Below are 12,021 nucleotides of genomic sequence, written 5' to 3' on the forward strand. Positions count from 1 at the left end.
TGACTGGTATCATTTGCAAGTATCTTAAAGATATGGGTAGCAGGAAGTACCATAACAATCATACCCATAAACTCATCTCAAAGACATGATGGCAGCAAATACCACAGTCCTACCCACAAACTCGTCTTAAAGATATGGTAGCAGGAAGTACCATAACAATCATACCCTGAAACTCATCTCAAACACTCTAGATGAGTTTTTGGGTACAGGCATTTCTCAATTATTGTCATATCAGTTTTATGGCGCTTGGGTAAGTGTCATTAATCAGATTTTCAGCAACAGTAAGCAAATTTTGTCATCTGTAAGCAGTTTATTAGCATCAGCAAGCAGTTTATCAGTGTCAGTAAGTGCTTTATTGGCATCGGTAAGAAAGACTGGTGCGTCACAAGGTTCCAAGCCTGGTCAGTGACCAACATCCACCTCGTATATGCATGAGTTGCCAGATGCCACAGATTCCTTGCTTTACAATCTTTGATTGTTTTTAACCGGTTTCCAGCTGGCACTAGAAGATTATCATGTCATATTGTTAAGACCTCAGGTTTGTTAGCTATGAATAATACAAATTGGTTAAAAATTTGTCACATTAAGCGGTTTACTGGCACTTAATGAAATTGTTATACAGTTCCTCATTGGGTGAATGGTTTTTGCGCCCGGCTACCAATCTGGTGGTCTGAAGTTTGATTCTCAGCTCAGCCAAACCAGAACCAGAGGAATTTATTTCTGGTGATAGAAATTAATTTCTTGAAATAATGTGGTTCGAATCCCACAATAAGCTGTAGGTCCCACTGCTAGGTGACCAATTGATTCCTAGCTATTTAAAAATATCTAATCCTTTGGGTCAGCCCTAGGAGAACTGTTAATCAGCTCAGTGGTCTATTAAAACTAAGATATACTTAATTTATGACATTGTTAATGCTATTTATTACCATGATTATTGTGATGTTTCGGTTATTGGCACTCGTCCAGGAACAAAACCACCGCCGTTAACCGAGGACTGCCAGTATTATTCTTGTGGTATTTAAAGCTGGTATGTCCTCCAGGAGAGTTTTTGGTAGTGCTGGTATGATATTTGCAGCACCTTATCTTTCAGATGAGCTTGTGGGTATGATTGGTATCTTATTTGCATTGGCTGTCTTTTAAATGAGTTTTTCAGTAGGGCTGGTTTGGTTTTTGGCATCCACCACCTCTTCCAAATGAGTTTGTTAGTGGGATTGGTATGTTATTTGCAGCTACACTGTCTTTCAGATGAGTTGTGCATAGGATTGGTATCTTATTTGCATCTGCCATGTCTTTGAGATGAGTTTATTGGTACGATTGTTATGGTACTTCCTGCCACCATATCTTTAAGATAACTTTGTGGGTATAGCTGTTATGGTATTTGTGGGTACTATACCTGTTGTGGTGTTTGCTGCCACTATGACTTTGAGACGTGTTTGTGGGTAGGATTGTTACATATATCCTGCTACCATATCTTTAAGATGAGTTTGTGGGTACAGCTGTTGTGGTATTTGTTGCCACCATGTCTTTTAGATGAGTTTGTGGGTGGGATTGTGATGGCACTTGCTGCCACCATGTGTTTGTGATGAGTTTATGGGTAGGATTGTTAAAGTATTTGCTGTCACCATGCTTTAAGATGAGTTTGTAGGTAGGATTAGTATGGTATTTGCTGCCACCATGTCTTTAAGATGAGTTTGTAGGTAGGATTGTTATGTTACTTGCTGCCACCATGTCTGTAAGATGCATTTGTGGGTAGGAGTGTTTTCTTACTTGCTGCCCCCATGTCTGTAAGATGCATTTGTGGGTAGGAATGTTTTCTTACTTGCTGCCCCCATGTCTGTAAGATGCATTTGTGGGTAGGAGTGTTTTCTTACTTGCTGCCCCCATGTCTGTAAGATGCATTTGTGGGTAGGAGTGTTTTCTTACTTGCTGCCCCCATGTCTGTAAGATGCATTTGTGGGTAGGAGTGTTTTCTTACTTGCTGCCCCCATGTCTGTAAGATGCATTTGTGGGTAGGAGTGTTTTCTTACTTGCTGCCACCATGTCTGTAAGATGCATTTGTGGGTAGGAGTGTTTTCTTACTTGCTGCCCCCATGTCTGTAAGATGCATTTGTGGGTAGGAGTGTTTTCTTACTTGCTGCCCCCATGTCTGTAAGATGCGTTTGTGGTTAAGATTGTGGTATTTGCTGCTATCATGTCTGTGAGATTGTGGGTAGGATTGTTATTACTGTAATTGATGCCACCATGTCTTTGAGATGAGTTTTTGGGGAAGATTGTTGTGGTATTTGCTGCCACCATGTCTTTGATTTGAGTTTATGGGTAGGATTGTTATGGTATTTGCTGCCACATGTCCTTGAGATCAGTTTTTGGGTAGGATTGTTATGGTACTTGCTGCCACATGTCTGAGATGAGTTTGTGGGTAAGATTTTAATGGTTCTTGCTGCCAACATGTCTTTAACCCAAGAGGTGCCAGGGGGTTACCACTTAATTACAACGGCAAAATTATGCATTAGCAACTTCAGTTATGAAACCAATATTTTCTTGCTCATTTTTTAACTTATCACCTAATGTTATACAGGCAGTCCTCGGTTATCAGCAGACTCAGTTAACGGCGATCAGGTTTTATAGCGCTTGGCTAGCGCCATAAAATTGGCTATTTTTGGCGCCATAACAGGCCAGGTTTCGGTTATTGTTGCCATAAGTTGCTGATAATGGAGTTATGGTACCATAACATACCCAACAGAGGCACCATTAACTGGTTATTGGCACCATTAACCAAAACTCAGCGAAATAAATCACCAAGTTTCGGTTAATAGAGGTTTTCGCTTATCAGCACCCCCACCAAAAATGGAACCCCCGCAGATAACTGGGGACTACTGCCTGTACTTGGTTGTAATTGCCTTGTGTTGTAGATTATTAATAATAACAAATTATTTATAAGATACTTTTGAAAACTGATATTTAAATTTTCAGTCATTATGTCTTCCAGATGAGTTTGTCGATAGGATATTACCATGGTATTTGAAGCTGCCATGTCTTATTGAGAGTTTTCAGTAGAATTGGTAAAATATTTAAAAACTCCCATGTCCCCCAGGTGAGGTTGTCCCAAATGATTGCATTCAAAAGATTGGCATGGTATTGGCAGCTGCTATGTCTTCCAATGAGTTTATGGGCAAGATTGGTATGGTATTGGCCGCTGCCATGTTTTATATATGAGTTTACAGTTAAAATTGGCATTGGCAAACACCATATCCTCCAGATGAAATTGTGGAAAGGATTGGTTAGGTATTTTGAGCCAGTGCAATGAGTTCAAGGTCATTTAGCAGGTAATTTTTTATTTTGCTTATAATTTACTTACATTTTGTCCTGCCAGCACCAGCACTTGCAATTACAGAAGTAGACTGCTCATAAATTCAACTACAGAAGTCATCTTTATGAAGAGCAGATACTGAAGTATCATGAAGTATAATGAGGAATAAGTTGTATATTGTGGGATCTTGAAGGGTATTGACAAGTACTTGTAAAAAATGATTAAGTTGACAATACAAAGATGAAGGGTATTTGAAATTCATTAAATAAACAAGTTATGTCATAGCACTAGATCTTGTGAAGACAGTGGCAAGGATGTAAGAATAATTTATGGTAAATGTTTGTGTCTATTCTTCTTTGAAATAGAGGAAGCTGTAAAGAGTGCAAAAAAGAGATTTCTGGGGTCCTCTATGCTGATAACCTAGTTTTTATTGTAGAATCGGAGAAAGTAGTTTTAGGAAATGGGTTAAAGATGAAGAGAGGATTGATAATTAAGGTAAGCAAAACCATCCTTGTGATAATCAGAAAAGAACCTGTGGAGAAAGTGCATTTTTGGAAATGACCATGTGTATGATATAGGCAAGAACTATGGCTGAATTCCATACAGCATTTTACTAGGTATTGCAAAAGTCACTCATGGTTTTGTATTTTTTTTTTACCAAAAATTTAATTGAAACATAAAGTGGATGAAATTCATATGGCTAAATGTATCTTAACTGAGAATATCTGTGGTACCATCTTTGATTTAGAATGTTCATCCATAAGTCAGTGGTACACCTCGAGGTGTGCACCACCCTTGTTTGTAGCAATCAATCCACCATTTCACATATGCCTAACCAACATCTGACATTTCCGGAGTACTGATGCACATGCGTTTCTGATGCATTCTTCAAGCTTTGGGAGATCCCGAGGCTTTGTTCCATAGACTTTCAACTTGATGTAACCCCACAAGAAAAAAATCACATGGTGTGAAGCCAGGTGAATGGGGAGCCCATTCCACTAGACCACAACTTATCCACCGATCCGAGAACTGCTTATCCAGGAACACACAAACTTCAAGTGAATAATGTGCTGGGGCACCGTCTTGTTGGAAAGTGACTTTCTGTATGTTAGCTACAGCTGACAGTTCGGGGACACAGAATTCCTGAAGCATACAGAGGTAACTGTTGCCATTGACATTCACAGTGTCCTTCCCGATCATGGAAGGAGAATGGGACAATGATCAAGGACACTGTGAATGTCAGTGGCAACAATTACCTCCATATGCTTCAGGAATTCTGTGTCCCTGAACTGTCAACTGTAGCTAAAATAAAGAATAATTTTCCAACTAGATGGTGCTCCAGCACGTTATTCGTGTGAAGTTCATGTGTTCATGGATGAGCAGTTCCCAGATTGGTGAATTGGTTGTCGTGGTCCTGTGAAATGGGCTCCCTGTTCGCCTGATCTCACACCATGTGAATTTTTCTTGTGGGGTTGTCAGATGTTGGTAAGGCATGTGTGAAATGGTGGCTTGATTGCTACGTAAAAGGTAGTGCACACATCAAGGTGCACCACTGACTTATGGATGAACATTCCAAATAAAAAATACCACAGATATTCTCAGTTAATGTAGATTTTACCATGTGAATTTCATCCACCTTATGTTTCATTTAAATTTTCAATAAACAATACAAAATCATGAGTGACTTTTGAAACACCCGGTATATTAAATGTAACAGACAGTAGCAAAGGAGATGCTCAGGATCACAAACTTCATACAGAGTAGTGATTTTTTCATTGCCTGGCATGCATAAAAAGAGCTTATTATGAAGATATTTTCTCTTATCTTGGTGGCAAACTGGAGTGTTAGGCTGGAAGTAAGAAGAAAGCAAGAAGAGTAACAACAGCCTGGATAAAAAGCATTGATTGCTGTACTGCTGGTAAATAGGAAAAGTCCATTAATGAGAAAAATTACTCATATGTAACATGAAACTCTAAATTGAAGATGTAAAGACTCAAAGATGGAGAGGATTCTGAAGTGACCACAAAATGCAGAGAATTAAGTCTAGAGTATTTTGGAATATTGTGTTGCAAATGAAGGAGGTTATGATCAGAAGTTTAAGAACAAATTGAGATGCTTTGAGCTTCTTATGAAAAGGGGATAAGAATGATTGGCTAGACAAGCAATAATTGTGGAAGTACACACTGATTTCTTAGACCTATTATCATAACTACTGTTGTTGTTATTATAAAAAAGTTATAAGAAAACCACTGCATCTTATTTCACAAGAGACACTTCAGAGAGTAAGGTGAGGATTTGGGCTGGATGGACATTCTGGCAAAGGAGTGCTTGTAGCAGGAGGGAATCAGCTGGGATCAAACCTCATAAAAGGAAAGCCCAATGTTAAAACATTATCAACGGCTATTTTCAGTTTTGCACGATTGTCATTGTTTTCTTGAATTGTCATTTTTGTGAACAATTTGATGACAACTTTCCATAAGGATAATCCTGTTTACTATCTTTTTGGTCAGAACTCTTCATTAGTTTCTTTTTGCACTTCTTTCAAGAAATGTAAAATCAGGAGTCTTAAGTCTCTATTAAAAGCATTACATACAGAGCCTATTCAGAATGAATTATGACTGTAAATAAATATCCATTTTCCAGAAACATGCAAGTTTTTCTTAAAATATGTTATGTTCTAATTCTGTTTTTTCAGGGCCAGAAGTTATTCGTGCCATTCGACAGTGTGAAGCAATAACTAAACTTGTATATATCAGCTGCAAACCAGAAGGTTCCGCGATGGAAAACTTTGTGCAATTAGCTTCAACTCAGGGCAAAGGAAAATTAAAGGACCGTAGCCCACCATTTCTGCCTAGATATGTTGTCCCAGTGGATATGTTCCCACATACTCACCACACTGAGGTAGTTATTCTTTTTGAAAGACTAAAGTAATGTCTTGACTGGAGATTTGATATAAAAATTACATATTTACAATAAATTGCAGTTTTGGTGCAATATACGTTTACATTTTCCTTCAAACAGATGTGTTAAGTAGGAAAGTTTTAGAAAAATTTGTGAAAGGTAGCAGTTTAAGGATATATATATATAATTCTGTTCATGGCATCTAGACTATAGTATTTGATTAAAAAAATATTAATCTCCTCGTTATTGCTTTCTGCCTTTTGCGACTTGACATTTGTAATGCTGCTTCAGGCTTAACTATATTCTTGATACTCATTTCAAAAGTTGGTATTAAGTGACTATAGAGTCTTACCTACCTTTATTTAGGTGCAAATCAGGCTGAAAGCCCTTTTCTTGCCAGTACTGTAACGTGCTGTCATAAGGTCTTTAATCCTTCTTCAGTACTATTACTGTATTATCATTAATCATTAATAGGGCTTAGTTTTTCCAGACCTCTGAGTCTTAAGTAGACTCTTCTCGGGCTGGTTCTCAGGGATTAATCCTGAGAAGAAAAAAAAATATTTAACTAAAATAAAAAATAATATATTAAAAAAATAAATAAAAAAAAAAAATAAATTAAAATTAAATTTAAAAAATAAAAAAATTAAAAAAAGTTCAACTATTTAAGAAACCTGTTTTATTTAAAAAATTTATGATGTTTATTGAAAAATCTTTGCTTTCAGCAAGAATATTTTTCATTTTTAATTTCCGAAGATAAAATGATCTTTGTTTGGTCTAATTTGGGCATCTATTACACTTCATTGGGTCAGCATGTGGTGTTGACATCAAGTGACCATGCGAGAATCTTGTGTGTCCTACATGGAGCCTTGTTAGGATTACCTCTTTTGATCTTTCTTTTTGTGAAGATGTCCTCCATGCGTACACTTCAGTTTTCATACTTTTAAGCTTATTTGTGGTAGGCAATAAGGAACATTTTCTTTTCCAATATTGGTATGTCAATGGTTTGACAGATGTTATCCAGTCTGACACTGGGGCATGTGTAAATGTTGGAGGGATAGTGCAGGCTAATTTAGCAGCAGAGTCTGCATTTTCATTTCCTTTTATTTCCACGTGTGCTGGAATCCAACATATTTCAATTGATAATCCTGATTGGAGGAGTTGATGAATTTTTATTTGTATTTCTTGTACTATTTGGTTTATTGGTTTATACGGACTTATAGCATCTATAGCACTATGTGAGTCACTGAAAATAATACACACACTTGCTTTTTTCTGATATTATATCAAGAGCCATTTGTATGGCTGTGAGTTCACTGTTGATATTAAAGGTAGGCTTCTTTTGATAAATATATTTTGCAATTATGCAGATGCTCCTACTCCAATATTATTTTTGGAGCCGTCTGTATGTAACATGAATTTGTCTCCCTTTCTTCTAATGTGCTCCAAAGCATGTTGGCGGTATACTTCTGTACTATTCATTTGTCTTTTAAGTAGGTAAGATAGGGAGGTACATATTTTTATTTGTTTTAACATCCATGGTGGTGACAATTCTATTGGTGGGTGAAAAATTGGATTTATGTTATGCAAGTTCATTAGGTATTTAGCTCTTTTTGGGAAAGAGCTAGTATGTACTATGAACTTCTGTTTCTGGATTATAATTTTGAAAGTAGTCAGCTGCAGGAGATGATCCTGCTTGTAGTGAAAGACCTCTTCATATTGTTATTAAATTATGGTGATGTTTCAAGGGCAACACACCTACTTCTACCAGAAGCGAGCTTGTTGGGGTGCTATGAACTCAAGTAGTTGAATCTGTCACTCAGTTCGGAGATTGAGTGTGTATGGTCAGTTTTTCTTATGGCTAAAAACCAAATTCATGCTTGGCTTCTCTTTGTATTGAAAGAAACAGAAACTAAGTAATGAAGGGCAAAATCACAAACACAATATGGACAAACTTTATTAGGTAACTATCAACAATCAAATATTAAATGCAATCAGAATGTACAGATTCATATTGTGGAATTTAATTACTTGTTTGTGGAAGGCTAGGAGTAGGTTAAGGAAGTTGCAGCTACAAGGCAGGGAGCATTGCAATCTGGAAGGGTTTCTAGGACGGACTTGGAAGGTATTATAGGTAAGGTATCAAAATGAAGTACATTTAAAATATTTGTTCCCGAATGCAAAATTTTTATATTCCTTATACTCTTCTGTGCTGTCTTGAATTGAGGCATGTTAGCTAAGAATACTCCTTAATTGAAGAATGAAGCCTTTGTCTTTTATCTCTGGGTAATACCCTCACCAAAAGACACCCACATTCATTATAACAACTGACATTAGATGAGTGAGTTCAAGTAACTGCATTGAAGTGGGAGGCAATACGTATGCAGCTCTTTGGTATTCATGTCCAACTATGACTCTGGAACCCTCAGGGTCTTTGGTACAAGTACCATAGGTATCTTTCACCAAGATTAACAAAAACCTGACATTCCAGAGAATGAATCTTTATTACTAGTATGAACAAGGGGGTGATGTCCCATGGGGACTGGGTAGCCAACTTCCAACATCCACCTTGTTTTTAGTGAATGGGTGGCTCAAGCTTGTGTTGAAAGTAAACCCCATATGTAAAGGCCGAGGGTTTGTATGTTAGGAAAAATACAAATTTTGTAATATTTATTACCTGCACTGACAGTGAATGAGAGGAACTGATGTGGCTAATGATGAATTTGCCCTTCACTATCCAAACTCCATTACCCCTGGAAATGAAGTACTAGAAATTGACTGATCATACTAAAGGTTAGCAGATATGTAATTGATGAGCTAATTTGTATACTTAACCTTGGTATGCTTCATCTTTATGACTGTTGCATCAAAGGCTAATTAAAACATCCCTGTTGACTTACAGCTGTCCAGAATACACAAACATGTAGAGTGACATTGTCTCTGCACCTTCATCTCCAGTGTTTGTGTCACCTACATGGGTTTCTTTTTTTCTGGACAAAATATCTGCCCAAGATTATCATGAATATCACAATCTGATATTTTATTTACATATCCTTTGTTAGATAAACTGATAAATGTAGATACGTCAGAAAATCTCCCTTCCTACCAATGCTGGAATCCATTTTTCCAGAGACAATTATAGGAATTTGGCTACCTTACTATCCAGCCAAATACCTCCAGTGTTTGTAGGCTGGTATGTACGATGAAGTGATAATAGCATAGAACTAAAGGAATTTTCCATTTAAAAAATAGAGGATAGGCCTGAAGTAGGTACAGTACAACATTTCTAATACACTATGATTTACTGGATTCAGGATAACAAAAAAGTATAACTTATAATTAAAAGAAACTACTGGATTACTGACAGACAAAAAGTCCAATGTTAAAGGGCAAAATTTGATTTGTGTGTAAGTTATACCTTTGTACACAGCTGAAACCTGGGCACTTTTAAATAAAACTGGAGATAATGAAAAGATGAATATAAAAGATGAAACATACAATGCAGAAGTGCACTTGGAAAATCATATCACAAATAAGGAAGTAGTTTAAGGCTGTAGTATTCATCTAAAGGAAAACAGATTGCTCTTAAAGGCACATTTTTTGAGCATGTGATGAAAACAGCAATCGGAGAAAATGGAGAAATATTGACAACCCTTGGAGAAGTGGTACAACAGATGGCAATTCAGGTTAGCTGAAAAGCTAATAACAACTGGAACATGAGCAGATGGTGTTTTCCAAGGAAGGTTACTCACCAGAGAAGACTCAAGACTTCATTCTTCAGCTGATCACTTGTCACATCTAACACAGCACCATTCCAGAGAGTACAGCATATGTATGAACACAAAAGTCCAAAAGGGCAAATTGTAGAATATGTATAAGCACGTAACTAACAACAAAAAATACATTGTATACCTTATTTTTCTAGTGTTTTATCAATGATATCAAAATTTCATGAATCTTTTTGCATAGTAAATCAACCTTTTTCTAACACAATATGAATATAATACTCTTTTGAGTTATTTCATTCCTATCAACATAAGTGTTTCCTCAATAAACTACCATTTGAATGCGTGATACTGACAAACCATCACAAAATTTTCCTGAGTAGAGGGCATAACAATGAATTCCTATTTATATTTCATCACATGGATATTGAAAGAATTTTGCTGGAAAAAAATTAATCACTTTAAAAGGTGTGACAAACTAAGGTATATAAAACCTAAATTGAAGTTCTATCAACAATGTTCTTACCTGCCACAGACTGGGTTTCTTGCTCACTGATCTACTAAGGCAGTAAGAAGAGAGGTACTAATTACTTATCATATCTGGCTATATACTTTAACACTAGAATGTTCTGTAGAAGTGTAAGTGAATGTGTAAACAAGTGTAATATACTCAAGGAAAATGCATGTTGGAATCCAGCATTAAAATTTTTAAGAGAAGTGATGTTTTGGTATTTGAGGAAGAGGAAAGTCTCACAAAAGTTGGTTAGGGTGGTTGAGATGATATATCAAAGAACGAGCACTAAAGTAATAACAGCAGTTGGGGAAACAGAAAATTTTGAAGTTATAGTTGAATTACACCAGGGGTCAGCATTAAACCCATTTTTGTTTGTGCTGGTCATGGATGTTTTAAGTGAATAGATCAGGAATGAATAGCTGTGGGAGTTGTTGTACATCGACAAGCTGGTATTACTGCCGAAAATGAGGAAGACCTATGGAGAAGTGTTGGAGAGTGGCAGGAGTCTTTAGAGAGGGGTGGTTTAAATGTTAATGAGAATAAAACAGGTTTTGGTGAGCAGTAGGGAAGATAGAGGCAGAATAGTAATACGTACAAGAAAGAAGAGGCTCGATTCTAAAACAGGTGGAAAAGTTTAAATACTTGAGATCTACTTAAAGACAAGAGGGAGGATGTGAGACTGAAGTTGACAGTAGGATAAAAGCTTCATGGAGGAAGTGAAGAGAGGTAGCTGGAATAGTATGTGATAAGAAAATGTTAATAAAGCTAAAAGTCAAGATCTACAGAACAGTGATAAGACCAGTGTTCATGTATGGAGCAGAAACATGGGCTCTAACAAGAAAAGAGGGAGTAAAGCTTGAGACAACAGAGATGAGAATGCTGAAGCAGATAATGGGGATATCACTGCTGGAGAGAGGGGAAAATGACAAAATAAGAAGGGCAGACTTAGTAAAGATTGCAGAGGTGATAAGAGAGGCACGATTGAGATGGAATGGGCATGTGTTGAGGATGGATGAGGGAGTGAAAAGGGCTTGGGAGGAACCTGTTAGAGGAAGAAGATCGAGAGGGAGACAGAGATTTAGATGGCGAGATAAAGAGAAGGAAGATATGGAGAGAAGAGGTTTAGTGGAGGATGATGCCTTTGATAGAGGGCAGTGGAGTAGACGCATCAGGCAACCAACCCCTTAATGTAGAGTTAACGGTGGGAAAGAAGAAGATTAAAATTTATGTGTACCCCAAAAAACATACTCATTATAGTTTTAGGTAGCAGGACAACTAGTACTCTACTTCTGCTGATGAAAATGACTGAAAACTTCAACTAATACCTAGCACATATGTATATATATATAGTTCAACCATAGAATGTAGTATGTAACATAAATAGATATGCAGTACTAAAAATTCTCTTTTACTAAAAGAGAAAAAGACTGCACCACATAAAAGTGATAAATTACACAAATTTCAGTCCAGCAACCAAGTGCTTGCAAAAGATGTTACAGCCCATTTAAATGAAGAAAATGAGGAACTCTTAAAAGGAAGAAAATTAGGAACTCTAAGTAAGATTAAATAAATTATGT

General features: G+C 36.8%; 2 protein-coding genes across 2 annotated transcripts in view; both read left to right on the forward strand.

Moving 5' to 3' along the window:
* Window positions 1-6,447, forward strand: part of LOC135204042 (tRNA (uracil-5-)-methyltransferase homolog B-like) — an 81,635-nt gene extending 75,188 nt beyond the window's left edge. The window contains exon 9 of the mRNA XM_064233992.1: window positions 6,003-6,447. Coding sequence (XP_064090062.1) covers window positions 6,003-6,238 — 236 coding nt within the window. The 3' untranslated portion in view covers window positions 6,239-6,447. The remainder of the gene's footprint in view (window positions 1-6,002) is intronic.
* A 4,750-nt stretch (window positions 6,448-11,197) lies between these two features.
* LOC135203915 (uncharacterized) lies at window positions 11,198-11,632 on the forward strand. The gene has a single exon (XM_064233848.1). It carries the CDS (start codon window positions 11,198-11,200, stop codon window positions 11,630-11,632), a length of 435 nt encoding a protein of 144 aa, XP_064089918.1.
* Window positions 11,633-12,021: the final 389 nt, after the last annotated feature.

Source organism: Macrobrachium nipponense, chromosome 44 (genome assembly GCF_015104395.2).
Source record: "Macrobrachium nipponense isolate FS-2020 chromosome 44, ASM1510439v2, whole genome shotgun sequence".
In the NCBI taxonomy this organism is placed as follows: domain Eukaryota; kingdom Metazoa; phylum Arthropoda; class Malacostraca; order Decapoda; family Palaemonidae; genus Macrobrachium; species Macrobrachium nipponense.

Coding starts and splice junctions, on each gene's coding strand:
- LOC135203915 (XM_064233848.1), top strand. CDS start 11,198: ATGTTAATAAAGCTAAAAGTCAAGATCTACAGAACAGTGATAAGACCA.